Genomic DNA, 14,068 nt, shown 5'->3' with positions numbered 1-14,068 from the left:
GGTTGATTATCCTGGTGCAGAGTCCGAATAATGTTTATCAAGCCTTGGCTTCAATAGTATTTTTAAGCAATGCTTTATTAACACACGAAATTCGTTTTAATCCATTTTCAAGTCATCATTTAAATAAAAATTCCTTCACTCAAAATACTATATCTCACAAAATACTACGACAGTAATCAAATTTATACACGTCTTTTTATACTATGTAGTAGCGCCATCTATGTTATTATTAACATAACATAACGTAACATTTATTACTAACGAAACACACAACGCCTAGGGCGCAAAAAAGGAAAGTAATGTAATAATAGTAATAATAGTAGAAAACATAATAATAGTAAAAATTAACAGTGTAAGAAAAGAAGTCTTGGAAGATTTGTGTAAAAGTGAATAAAAAATTAAGAATAATTGTTACTAAAACTACTAGAAGAAATAGACAAAATAACTTGCATCATAAGCACGCCCCACATACAAACCCTCACGTATATATATATACCCACATTTACACATGACACAACACAGCTGAATTAAATATTACTTAGTTAAATGTATTTCCTTCCCTTAATGTTTGAACCCTTTTGTATATATTATGTATTCCATCTTTGGCTATATGTTTACTATAATTGTTTGGATATATTATTTTAGCTGTAAATAAATAAGTATGTGATCATCTGAGTCTGGCACATGCCGTTATGGGTCCAGTCTCCGAGCAGTATAACCACTGACAAGTCCGATTTCCGAAGGGCTGATTTTCTGAGGTACCTATTGTACAACTCAGCGGTTGGAATGACTTTTGGCCCGTCATCGTGCTGTTTGTAGTCTCGTATAAATAGGTGTCGCTATTACAAATATTATTAGTGTCTCTCGACTCGCAACACCACAATGGGTTAGGGCCGATTTACATTATCTTAGTGTTTAGGAGAGTATTTTAGTACAAGTTGAAAGGCAAGTTCTTTAGTGCTTTAGTGCGTTGCGAGTGAACGTTTACATTTCTTCCAGTAGAGTATCATTACAGCGCCACAATGAACGCGCAACGACGTCGGCAAATACGCTCTATTCTACGCAAAATACTAACTGTAGTTATGGAACAAATAGAAGACGAGATTTTATTCAAAATAAATAAACTAAATATGAATAATAAATAAAATAGCTTCTTTTAAGGCAGTGTATGCCGAATGCCTAGCCTGTTTGTTTTTGTATAAATTGTTTTTAACGTTCCACAAACATCCGTGAACAACATATTCAGACACAAATTTGATAGTTGTATCTTCCGACCATTTATACATCTTTAAAAATCAAAAAACACGCACGCGTTTCACGTCACTTGTGCGTTTACATGTTTCAACTAAAGTAGGTACTATCCTAAAGCACTCTCCTAAACACTAAGATAATGTAAATCGGCCTTTAAGCGGCAAAATATATTTTAATATTGTTTCGTTTTTTTCTTGCTTGTTTTTATCAGCGGTATAGTATAACTATAGACTATACAAGCGTGGACTAGTCATTAATCTCTGAAATGAAAACCCGTAAAAAAGAAAAAGCTTGAATAGCAAAACATATAAAGACTATGTCATAATTTATAAAATTAAATGCCAATGTCACAAACTCAACTGAAACCAAATAAAATGGATTACTTAAAAATTAAAAAACTTTAAAAAAAATAAACAAAAATAGGAAAATACTTGAAAATGCCAGATAAAAAGCCTCCGGCTCCCAAGACTTTGCCAGGATGGGCGAACTTCGTAATAGGTGGTTTGAGTGGGTGAGTATTTAGTATTCTTAGAATGCTCCTGGCATCTGACAATCTTTTGAGTAATTTCAATTATCGGACTATACGCGTATGTATTGGGGGGGCGTTCTGTGCCCACTTCAGTATGGTCTATTGCCTAGCCCAGGATGTCGGGTTACCGCACACAAATGCTTCTAAAAAAAATAACCTAAACAATGGAACTTTGGAACAAATTTTATAAAGAGCGTCTGATCTTGCTGATTTCGGAAGCAGGCGATTTAAAGGAAATCTCATTGAAACCTATAAAATCCTTACTGGCCACTATAATGTTCCAGGAATTGAAAAGCTCTTTATTTTAAGCGAGAACACACATAATGATAGTTCTTCAAAACTGAAAACTCAATACAACAAATTACCTAAAGAACTTTCTTCCAAACCTAGTACTAGTACTCTTTTCGTTGTAAGAATTGGTACGCTCTTTTCTTGAAGGTCGCATTGGTTTGGAAAAACTTCAGCGGCCGCTGGTTCCACATAGTGGTGGTGGGCGGCTCTCCCTTCTAATAACGCTTAGTTGTGGAACGGCGGATGTCGAGGTGTTAGGAATATTTGTCTTTAAAGTGATCAAAGAATAAAATTTACAGAATGTTCGCAATATGTGTGGTACAACCTATGGATCTTATCAAAACCAGGATGCAGCTGGCTGGCCCCAAAGGCTCCATTGGTGAAGTTGTAGGTGGTATCATGAAAAGTGAAGGTGTATTTGGCTTCTACAATGGCCTCAGTGCGGCGCTGTTCCGTCAAGCCACTTATACAACTGGCCGACTTGGATGTTTCAATGCAGTCTTTGATTATTATCAATCGTAAGAATATTTAAACCATGTTTTAAAGAGCGTCGATAAATGTAGCTAAAAAATTCAAAAATCATTTATTCACGTAGGTAACACAATGTACACTTGTGATTCGTCATTAAAGAAATAAATATTAATGCTTCTAATTTTACATTTACTGCCAGTTCTCAAATCAAGGGCGTAGAACAGAAGAGAAGAACTGGCAATAAACTCTCCGCCACTCTTTTTAATCGCCATGTTTTTTTTTAACACAACGTTTGTAAGGAGCTGCAACCATTACACCACGTTCCACATGACATTTTAAGTAATTAATAATAATAACATAAATAAAAACAAAGACTTGTCCCCTATCAGCAGGAGGCATGGTGAAATAGGAGCACGCACTTACATTCTCGTGGGAACAACACGCAAATACATAGTGAAAATAATTAACATCACCGCATACACGAATTCAAGTACGACCAGTCACCACAAGTAGCACCCGTTCACGAGTATGACGCATGGCCAGCCATAAAACAATAGCAAGCATTAGAAGTTCTTTTTAAGTTTGGGCCTCAGATTTCTGTATCTGTTTCATGCTCATTTGTCAATCTAATAGGCAAGTAGGTGATCAGCCTCGTGTGCCACACGCTGTCAACTTTTTGGGTCTAAGGCAAGCCGGTTTCCTCACGTTTTCCTTCAGTTTTGAAGCGAAGGTTAAATGAGCTCATAGAAAGAAAGTACATTGGTGCACAGCCGGGGATCGAACCTACGATATCAGGGATGGGAGTCGCACGCTCATGTCAAAGTCGTATTGTATTTGACATACAAGATAAATCTGAGGACCAGACAAAAAGGTTGTAGCGCTACTGATTTTTGAGTGAAACTTCTTTAGGCGCATGAGGGTAAAATTTCGGATGACACGCAATAACAATAATATAGAATAAAAGATGTGCAGCGTTTTTGTCGAAGAAAAGGGAGAGACCGATTGAGAGAGAGTGAGAAAGGGCGAACGTAGCATGAAGCAAATAGCCATGGAGCGAGAGTAGGGAGCAAGCAAGTGAGAAAGATCGAGGGAGAGAGTGATATAAAGCGAACGTCGCATCACGCACAGTGCCATGGAGCGAGGGGTGGGAGAGAGCTATAGTGAGAAAGATTGGGAGAGAGAGAGTAAGGGAGATCGAGAAAAAATACATGCTATTGGTTATTCGTTTAGTAGTTACATATTAGAACTTTAGATGGCAATTCTGTCGCAAAAGGTCTTGTGCAGTAAACGCAGATTTTGTATTTATTTATATTATCGTTAGCACGTATACAGTGTGAATATAGATATACAAATACATGAAGTGATATTGGTACATGATCATTGGGGCTTTTACCTTGGTAATAATTAATATACAAAGAAATTTCACATCTGACGTGTGTACTTTATACACACGCACGTTTTTTTTTGATAAAAACTGCCATGAAAAATGTTCATCGTTTCTGTAACGTTGTTATAATTTTGTGATATATTATTAAACAAGATTTTTTCTTTTTTTGTGCACCTTTTACGTTTATACAGAAACTTTGGCACACCAAATCTCGCGGCTAAAATTGGATTGGGAAGCTTCGCGGGTGGAGTGGGCGCGCTGATTGGAAATCCAGCAGAAATTGCTCTCATCAGAATGACGGCTGACGGAAGACTACCGCCAGATAAACGAAGGAATTATAAACACGTCATAGATGCTTTGGCCAGGTATTTTATACATTAGAACCAGACAATATTAAGTTGAGTTTCATAGTAGTCCAGTGGCATTAAAACCCTTTAGTCTCCTCAAGAGTTCGGCAGCTTTCTTGTAATGATATAACTTATATAGAGACTGGTCGTTGACGATTTGAGTCTTGCATTTACCACAGAGTGTTTAGAGTTGTTTGGATTAATATCTGCATCTGTGTTTTATCATCGGACATCGAGGTAGAATATGAAATCCGTATTAGCTGAGGGTTTTTTAAGGCAGTTTTTGCCGCGCTCCACTACTATGTGGAACGAGCTGCCGACAGATGTATTTCCGAACCAATTCAACTTAGGGTCCTTCAAGAAAAGAGCGTACCAATTCTTAAAAGGTGGGCAACAATTGCCTTTGGCAATGTGTATCTATAGTATCAGGTGAGTCTCCTGCCCGTTTGCTCCGTTACATAAGAAATAAAAAAAATATCCATGGCTGTATTAGTAAAGCATTTAAACTGCTTGGAAAATCTATGGGCCAGAAGCTGATCAATACTTGGCAAAACTATCTCAAACAACAAAGAAAGGCTGGAATAAAAAATCCATAATTTCTACAATTTTAAAGAAATTTTTCTTGTGAAACTCATGTAACAGCTCAATTAACGTTTAGATTACCTTTTCCATTTTTGGTTATACATATTATTATTTTTGTTTTTTCTTTAGATAATTTATTTAATTATAGTTATAGTTGCATGTTTTTGAGTTTTTTTTGTTAACTAATTATGCACTTCTATTACTTTACCCTCTGTAGGTGTTTCTTTTTTTATTGTTCCCTATTAGGGTTGCCTGGAAGAAATCGCTTGTTAGCGGTAAGGCCGCCCGTTGCCTAATAACTTATGTAACCTGCTTTTTTTTGTTTTTTTTATATGTATGATTTTGTAGATTATGGTAACGAAGGGTAAATAAATAACAGCAAAAGACATAACACCGTATAGGTTCATCTAGGGTGCGGTTAAACGCCAGTCAAGTTTTCTACTTTTAGTTATTTTCAGGATAGTTCGCGAAGAAGGAAGCAGTGCTCTCATGCGTGGAATGACCGCGACTGTCACCAGAGCGATGGTGGTCAATGGGGCACAACTATCTACTTACCAGCAGGTGTCATTACAAATTTAAAAAAAATCACATATTTTTGTTTCACTGGTAAATTGTTTCAACAACCCTTCTATGCATTCAATATAGGATATGATTGGTGATTACTACTCCTAATGATGGCGGCTATGTCAGCGAGAGCGTTGCCGGCCTTTGTAGAAGTTTGTTTTGAGTCTCTAAAGGAGGGTTGTCTTATTATTTAAACCCTGATAGGAAGATATGTCTACGAATACTTGGAAACAATCCAAAGTCAAAAATCGTTTATTCATATAGGTTACACAATGTACACTTATGTACCTACGTAAAAAAAAAGAAATATAGATACATTAAATGCTTCTAATTTAACATTTACTGCCAGTTCTCAAATCAAGGGCGTAGAACGTTAGAGAATAACTGGCAATAAACTCTTCCACACTCTTTTTAATAGTAGCACCCGTTCACGAGTATGATCTTTAATCCTGTGACCGCCGAGAGGTCTCTCCAGTAAGAGCGATAGCTACAGGAGCACCAAAACTGGAATAGTCATTGCATTCAGGGTCTGATAATCATCACACAGCGATCGGGGTCAGAATGCAATCGATCATTGCTAAACCAGAAAAAAACGTTGTTAAATAATTATAACTAACAATTACCCTAAGGGCCTTATCATACTAGCGGATTGAGAGCGGCTGCGGGGCGGGACGGACGCGCAGCGAATTCGTTGCGGACGCGCGAGAAATACTTTTTGTAGTTAAAATATAGAGCGTCGCTATGACACGGCTTCATCATCCTAATATGTTTGCACTGCACCTATGCAATTAGGAAAATCAGCATTTTCTAGAAAGCCTTGGCTAATGTTTTCCCAGTCTTCTGTTTTCTTGAGTGGCATACAAATATGAAACAAGTTTTTAATAGCTTGACATGTCTCACGAACAAATTTTTAGTATTGTTGAAAATCCATTTTGTAACTGAGTGTATTGTACGTCGTTAAATCGCTGCGCGTCCGCCCCGCAGCCGCTCTCAATCCGCTAGTATGATAAGGCCCTAACTGTTAATCTACACAATAAATTCTATCGGTTGATGAAATTGTGTAGTAATAAATTCCAATATGGGTATTTGTACCGATAATATAGTAAATATATATCTGCTTGTCCGGTTGCCATGATGGGAATGACGTAGGCGAAACTATTATTATACCTACATATAACATATACGAGCCCCGATGCAAAATAGTTCGTCTAGTGTGAATTTTCTCTGCGAGATTTTTTCTAACTTCATTATTTTTGTATATCTATATAAAATATTAAGCTGTTCTATTATCACATGTCGCGTTACTTATACCATTTTTTAATTATGAACCATTAAACTATTTTAGCTTTTTAAATTTATACATATTATCCTGTTTTAAATTTGAAGAAGTTATAAGCAAAATAGTTCATCTAATTGTTAATCGATGCACAAGAGTTCGTCTATCGGTAATAAGATTATTCCTTCTTTGTACAATTATGTTGCATAATTTAACTTTGTAAAAGGAATTCTGTGTCATTTGTCAAGTGAGACAGTGTAAATTCTGAAAATATCAGTTTTTTTCATTAGTTTTCAAATAACAATGGGACGTTGCAAACCCGAGTGTGAAGAGCTTCGAAAGCGAATAGTTTGTGGGGTCGATGGTGGCAAATCAAGTTACCAAATATCTAAAGACTTGATATTTCCCAGGTCTACAGTCAAATCCAACATTCAGCACTATAAAAAGAATAGAACGACTTCTTGTTTGAAGAAAAATCGTCGACCACGTATTACAGTGCAGTAGAAAACAGAATCCTGAAGAAAATTATCAAAAATTATCGTCGTGCTCGAGCTGGAGAACTCACGGTGCAATTGAAGGACATGATTCACAAAGACGTCTCAGTTGATACTTCCAAAAGAGTCCTAAAAAGAATGGGATTACGGATTTTACACCGCTAAGGAGAAACCACTGTTGACTGCTGTACAAAAGAAAAAGAGATTGTTAATTTGGACTTCCGATTTGTAGTGACGAGTCCAAATTTGAAGTGACAGTCGGCGATGAAAGGAAAAAAGCGATTCGGAACAAAAAGAGGCATTTCATACTGATTGTCTCAAACGCAAAGTGGAGTTTCCGGCGTCTCTTATGATATGGGGCTGCATGTATGTACAAGGTGTTGATGGTATGCAGTTTGTGGATGGTTCTATCAATGCTGCAAGGTATCAAAATCTTTTGGAATTTGCTTTTCATTTTTCAACAGGATGGTGCTTCCTGCCAATACTGCATGGACAACAAAGATGTGGCTACTGGCGAAAGCATCCCTACAATCGAATGGCCCGGACTTGTCGGCGATCGAAACCCTATGGTGGAAAATGAAAAAAGTTCTCCGTAAAAATCCATCAAGATCGAAGAGCGACTTAAAGGTGTGTCTTGGCTGTCTGGAAGTCAATTACGCCTGTGCAGCGTTGCTGGCAACCATGCCTCTACGCATTAAAGCTGTCATTGAGAGCAAAGGCGACACAACTAAGTGGTAGACGAACTATTTTGCGTGAGTGACAAGGGTAGACGAATACTTTTGCGTTATGTATAATATTTTTTTTTATTTTTTATGTTATGTTTACATAAATTTAAGAATTTCAATTATGTTAAAATAAACTTTAAACCATTCCTCAAATTGTGTTACTTATTACTTTTATTTAAACGTTCTTAATTATTTTACCAATATTTACTTTTTACGCTTTGCACTACTCTCCATACTAGACGAACTATTTTGCATCGGGGCTCGTATATCTATTAGGGATGTTATGTTCAGTTGAATTAAGTAATGTGCAATTACTGGGGATAAGTTAGCTTTAAAACTGCCCTGCGATTCTGTAACTCACTTTTCGAACTCACACAGCGGTTTTCGCATCGGCGGTCGCTCTCAAATCAGTCGTGAAGCAGTCATTTTATGATTTGGCATTCTGATAAACAATAAACTACAAGTTCCCACCTTTTCAGAATGCCAAATCATAAAATGACTGCTTCACGACTGATTTGAGAGCGACCGCCGATGCGAAAACCGCTGTGTGAGTTCGAAAAGTGAGTTACAGAATCGCAGGGCTGAACTTTTTAGTGAGTTGTAGACTATACAACCGAGTTAAATCGATGTCTTAAAGAAATAATTTTTATTACAGTCACGTGAAATGTTGATAGGAAGCATGGCTGACGGCATCCCCCTACACGCTACGTGCGCTATGATCGCTGGTCTGGTAACTTCTGCGGCCTCTCTTCCCGTAGATATTGTCAAAACGAGGTATATTATTTTTAATTCCTATAGTTTGCTATTTCCCGTTTAAGCCATATAAGAAAGAAAACGATAATCATCAACAACATCATCATCATAATCATCGACAATCAATCAAAATTATATAGCTCACTTGCACTTGAGTGCTTTAAATAATAGAGGATTTTTTTTTGAAGTGAAACTTCTTTATCGGGGTTGGAAAAAAATTTAGTGTAACATTTTTTCGTTACGCGTCACATTTTTCCGTTACGCGCCATCTTTTGAAGTGAAACTTCTTTATCGACGTATGGGAGAAATTTTGTAGCAGGTTACGCGCCATGTTGCTTTTTGAAGTCAAACTTCTTTATCGGCGTTGGAAAAAAATTTACACACATTTGTCACATTTTTCGGTTACGCGCCATCTTTTTCTTGTCCCTACCACGGTTGATCCGAAGAGATTCGAAGCCATTAGTAACAAAAATATATAATAACGATAACAATGATAGTAATACTAATAATTCTATTACAATTAATGAAATTCTGTAATAATCTTAGTACTACATAGTAGTACAGTAATAAGTTAAAATGAAATAATTGTATTTGTATTCATGTCTATGATAATAAAAGCCTTTTGTTAAACTTTATCTAATTTAACTTTATTTAACCAATTTCTGTAAAGTTGCATATAGTAGATCATTGTTCGAAAAATAAGGTCATAAAGAAGGTCACTTCTTACGTGTGTACACCTAGTACACGCACACATTTTTATTTACTCTATTACCCACTCGCGTACAACAATAGAATATAAGCGAAATAATGAAATGTTAATTGCTATGTAACGACGAATGCAAAGTAACAGTTGAAGAGAGTGCCTACGCCTGGCTATACTCTCGGGGCGTAACTCCGACGATTTAGGAAATCGCCACGCTTATAAAACTTAGGAAGCCTGAGTGAGCAAAAACAGCCTTGACTCGTACATACTCCCCCAGGCAAAAGTGCATGATAAATTCATTATATGCTTAACAGTCTCTAATTTCAGGACACCTTTTAATCACGGAATTCTCACCGCACACAAACACTAGGACCCATACCGCATGGGCACTACCTAACCGAAGTCCAGACCCGGGTGGTAGTAGGTACCTAAGGGTACTGCGAAACCGGCTGCTGATTCTGCCGATGTTTTTTTTATATAATAGGAGGCTCACCTGATGTTAAGTGATACCGCCGCCCACGGACACTCACACTGCCAGAAGGCTCGCAAACGCGTTGCCGGCCTTTCAAGAATTGGTACGCTCTTTTCTTGAGGGACCCTAAGTCAAATTGGTTCGGAAATACTTCAGTGGGCAGCTGGTTTCACATAGTGCGCGGCAAAAACTGCCTTAGAATACGCTCAGTTGTGGAACGACGGACATCGAGGTAATACGGATGGTATTTTGTATGTTACACCTACTGCTCCGTGACGTCTCCTGATCTTTATTTGATTGTAATATCCTATCCACTACCAGTCTTGAAAACATTCTGAGAACTATCATGAGCATAAAAAGTACATTACTGTTTTGGTGAATGCAACCATGTGACCTAGTTTATATATAATTGTTATAAAATGGAACCGAACCTCGGTAATTTGATAGCTACTTAATATTATTATTATTACTTATTATTCTTTTTGTCTTTACACTGTTGTACCTACTTAGAAAAATATTTGCGATTGCATTGATTAATTGTTATCAATCCATCAAATCAATCAATCAAAATACGTTTATTAAGTTTAGATGCGTCTTAGGCCATGCTTATGAATGTCAAAAACGTTTACAAAATTCGCGAAAGAGCAAGACTACGCCATCTGGCAAAACTACCAGGAGGCCTAGTTCTGAGAATAACGGGCCAGAAACTTAGTAAGTTTTACCGTCCTAGAGGGAGAAGAGATTACAATTATTCAAAGGAAAATGTAATAAAACGTCATTAAAGTTACATAAGTAAAAAACATAAAAATCTGTTCTGTGACACACATTCCCCATTACACACATATTAAACAAATTATAACGATATAACTAGAACTATTGCCACGCGTTTTTGTTTTCTAGGTAGTCATTAGCTGTGTGGTAACCTTTACACCTTAATTTTTTTTTAAATATGTGTTTTGAATCTGTTTAAAGGCAGTTCCAATATTTCACTAGGAATCATGTTATAGCAGCTAATACTTAGGCCCATACATGAAGTATTGAAGTAAAAGGGGTATTATATTACGAAGATTTTTACGTGCTTGAATGAATTCGGTTGACTTAGTTTTGAAAGGTTGATTGAAATCTAGTTAATTGAATTAAGGAATGAATGAATTAATTGTGTTAAATGAGCGTGTCGTGTTTTCACGCAATTTTTTTATAATGGAACATTTTCCACGATTACACAGCACGATGAAATTATTGATTTAATTTTAACGTAACGTACTTGTTTAAAACTAAGTTTCTTATTAACTATTCAGGCTTAAAATACCTCACAACTTCAACTTATAATTATATCATATAGAGATTGTCATTAAACTCACTATAAAAATTTCAGAATCCAAAATTCAACGCAAGGCGCGGGACAAGTAACTGTTTTAATGAATATAATAAAAAATGAAGGGATCCTGGCGCTATGGAGCGGATTTCTGCCGACCTACGCAAAAATAGGACCCCACACGATATTTACATTTATATTTTTAGAACAAATGAAAGCTTTATACTTCAGATGTGCATAATGAAATATTGGGTATTGGCTCTTTTTCATCCTGCTTTTTAGGGTAAGATACAGAAACGAGAAAGCGAACCGTGACTCCCGTCAAAATCCAATAAATTTTTGACATAGGAGTTAGACTTAAACTGTCTGAATCTTACCCTTAGCATCTCGACTTTAAGTAATAGCTACCCTAGCTAAACTTAAGTAAACTGACGTAAACTTAAGTAAATCTTAAAAAAATCTTTAACGGTAATGTCGGGACAATATTAACCTCACTTAATTGATACTGCGTAATAAGAATACGTAAAATCTAAATCAGTAATATTGAAAGTATTTCTGTTAATTGTGTTAACGCGAAGAAAACAGATCAGTACTTTCGTTAAAACATTCATACTGTTTTATTGTATTTGTTACTCATTTATTATTTCAACATATTTTTCCTCTGCTATCTCTGTTATTATAGTTTTAACTAAAATACTCTTTTGTATTTCTCTGAAATTAAGTTAACGCTGTGATGTAGTAGCAATTAATAAGACTGATTTAGAGTTAATCTTGTAATTGGCGCTGAAATAGGTAGAGGTTAATTTTTATGTATTGTCATAATTTTTTTTATTACATTGAATGCAGAAGTATTTTCCGGCGGAAATTTTTTAAGTTGATTAAGTAAATGTATATACAAATAAACAATATAAACCATGTTTTATTTTATTGGTAATAATAGATAATAATAATAATAAAGCCCGTTTTATTTCATTATGCTATACAGCTTAGATTATTTTACATTTTTAAACATTTTTTTTTCTTTTGCTTGTTATCCTATATCCTAGCTTCGTTCAGTACCGTCCCCCCCCCCCCTTCAGTACCGGAACCCCTTCACGGGTAAAGGCCTCCTCCAGCTTTTTCCAACTGACTCTGTCTTTGGCTCTCTTTCTCCATTCGTTTCCTGCCACCGCTTCTATTTCTTCTATCCACCTTTTTTTGGACGACCTCTTCTTCTTCCTCTTGGTCCTATCCATAGAGTTGTCTTTATAGGTAAACGCATACTAATTACATTAAAGAAACTGCTAATTTTGCTAAGTGCTGCATTGAATTAGAATAAATCCAATGTACAGAGAGCATTCACTTTTCTGGCGGTATCTGCGTGCATTGCGCCAACTCCAAGGCTGAGCTGTTGACAGTTGTTTTTTTTACATGACCTGGATACGAGTCCATTGGCCAAAACTCGTAAACTATTTTGTGAACTAAGGCTTATAAAACAAATTTAATCCATTCTAAATCTTTTGGGTATTACGACGCTAGTAGATTAATTTAATAAAGTTTGACGTTATTGATCCTAAACGAATGAACCGATTACGAGTTTTACATGACTGATGTGACCGAGATCGTTCATAGCAAGTTCGATTAGCATGCATTGTGTTATTTGAAAGTTTTTTTTTTAATGCTATTTAAAAAACGTACGTCAATGAGGAAGTACTCATGTCATTGTCATTCTATATCAGAGAATTAGTGCTTACGTGAGACGTCAACCTTTTAATGAGGTGGTACTAAACACCCAAGTGGTGCAATAATTGCTCCCAGCAGTGTTATTTCTATCTACTGTAAGCAAATTAACATCACTCTCGATAAAAATCTTGCTTTTTAAAGCTTTATAAAGAATAATATTCTGATCATTTTTACTGGCACTGGTATCTAATTCACACAATAGAATTAGCACTGCACGGTTCCTGGGATTTAGAAATTCCTAGAAATTTTTACTCTATGTCAACTACTCGCGTGCAACAATAGAACATAAGCGACATACTACACTGTTAATTGCTATGAAACAAATGAATGCAATGTAACGAGAGCGCCTGCGTCTAGCTATACTCTCGGGGCGTAACTCCGACGATTTAGGAAATCGCTACACTTATAAAACTAAGAAAAACTGACTGAGCAAAATGTGCAGCCTTGACTCGTACAAGCACTATTATACTAATTTACATAATTAATGATGTAACATTTAAAAACCAAAATGAAAAACAAGAAGATATATGTAGATTATTTAAAATCAACAAAAAAGTTGCATTAATTTTGTGTCTGATTACCTGAAATAAAGCATTTTATAATTAATTTCACGGTTAATACAAAGTCAGAGTTTACGAAAACTATCGTAGTAAAGCTGAACTACAGACTGCGTGGCGCGTACGTGTCTCACGTAACATGCAAAAGAATTTAAACCATATTATTACAGCTTCACGGTTCACAATTCAAAATGCTTACGATAAACACATATTTTTCGATAATTTGTATACAGAAATTAACATTTTCACATAATTTATCGACAAAATATGTAATAGACTCGTTTAAAAAAAGCACTTAATTGAATTAATAATAGATATACAGAGTTGTTTACTTAGCCAAAACCAGTTTACAATACGTTTCGGAACGTCACGTGTACAGACAAATTAAAACAAGACTTTAATAAAAAGAAAGGAAAGGAAAACGGATAACTGAAGAGACGTGGAGAGCTGTTGAAGATACTATTACGCTTAACTCAATATGCCAGGATATTCAAGAACATGGCCACAATTTTCAAACGAAATACCCCTTCATTAAGTTTAAATCCATAATACGAGAGAGACATGGGCTATAAAAAGCGATGATGGTAGAACTCTAACCGAGGTAAACGGCGGACAGGTGGTGATGGTAT

General features: G+C 36.0%; 1 protein-coding gene across 1 annotated transcript; it reads left to right on the top strand.

Annotated features, from left to right (window-relative positions):
- Positions 1-1,584: 1,584 nt before the first annotated feature.
- On the top strand, positions 1,585-12,075 carry LOC125061025 (mitochondrial 2-oxoglutarate/malate carrier protein-like). The gene is made up of 6 exons (XM_047666167.1): positions 1,585-1,762; positions 2,371-2,589; positions 4,121-4,294; positions 5,317-5,419; positions 8,573-8,691; positions 11,221-12,075. Exons 1-6 carry the CDS (start codon positions 1,689-1,691, stop codon positions 11,399-11,401), a joined length of 870 nt encoding a protein of 289 aa, XP_047522123.1. The 5' UTR covers positions 1,585-1,688; the 3' UTR covers positions 11,402-12,075.
- Positions 12,076-14,068: the final 1,993 nt, after the last annotated feature.

Source organism: Pieris napi, chromosome 22 (genome assembly GCF_905475465.1).
Source record: "Pieris napi chromosome 22, ilPieNapi1.2, whole genome shotgun sequence".
In the NCBI taxonomy this organism is placed as follows: domain Eukaryota; kingdom Metazoa; phylum Arthropoda; class Insecta; order Lepidoptera; family Pieridae; genus Pieris; species Pieris napi.
This window is presented reverse-complemented; position numbering and strand designations above follow the sequence as displayed.